Source organism: Phaethon lepturus, unplaced genomic scaffold (genome assembly GCF_000687285.1).
Source record: "Phaethon lepturus isolate BGI_N335 unplaced genomic scaffold, ASM68728v1 scaffold33045, whole genome shotgun sequence".
Lineage (NCBI taxonomy): Eukaryota > Metazoa > Chordata > Aves > Phaethontiformes > Phaethontidae > Phaethon > Phaethon lepturus.
This window is the reverse complement of record NW_010538939.1, coordinates 4,003-4,243: the sequence shown is the minus strand read 5'-3', so window position 1 is coordinate 4,243 and position 241 is coordinate 4,003. Positions and strand designations below refer to the sequence as shown.

The 241-nt window shown below is 62.7% G+C and overlaps 1 protein-coding gene across 1 annotated transcript in view; it reads right to left on the bottom strand.

Moving 5' to 3' along the window:
* Positions 1–241, bottom strand: part of LOC104620691 (transmembrane and coiled-coil domains protein 2-like) — a gene marked incomplete at its 5' end in the record, with an annotated part of 2,336 nt that overhangs the window by 1,214 nt on the left and 881 nt on the right. Inside the window, 1 exon segment of the mRNA XM_010286984.1 lies at positions 90–234. Within this exon segment, the coding sequence (XP_010285286.1) occupies positions 90–234 (145 nt within the window).

The window sequence follows — 241 nt, the reverse complement described above, 5'->3', positions numbered from 1 at the left end:
GTGTCCCTGGCATGCAGGGCTTAGCTGGACAAGCCTAGGATGGTGGCCTTGTGGTGCCCAAAGAGCCACCCTGGGTGACACGTGCTGCCAGCCTGGCACCCGCCTGTCCCTACCTGTACCGCTCCTCTTGCAAGCACTGCGTCATGTAGGTGTAATCCCGCTGCAGCTGGGCCTTGAGGTCCTCCATGGAGTCCTCCAGGTGCGACTGGCTGTCTTTGATCTCCCGGAGCCCCCCTTGGGT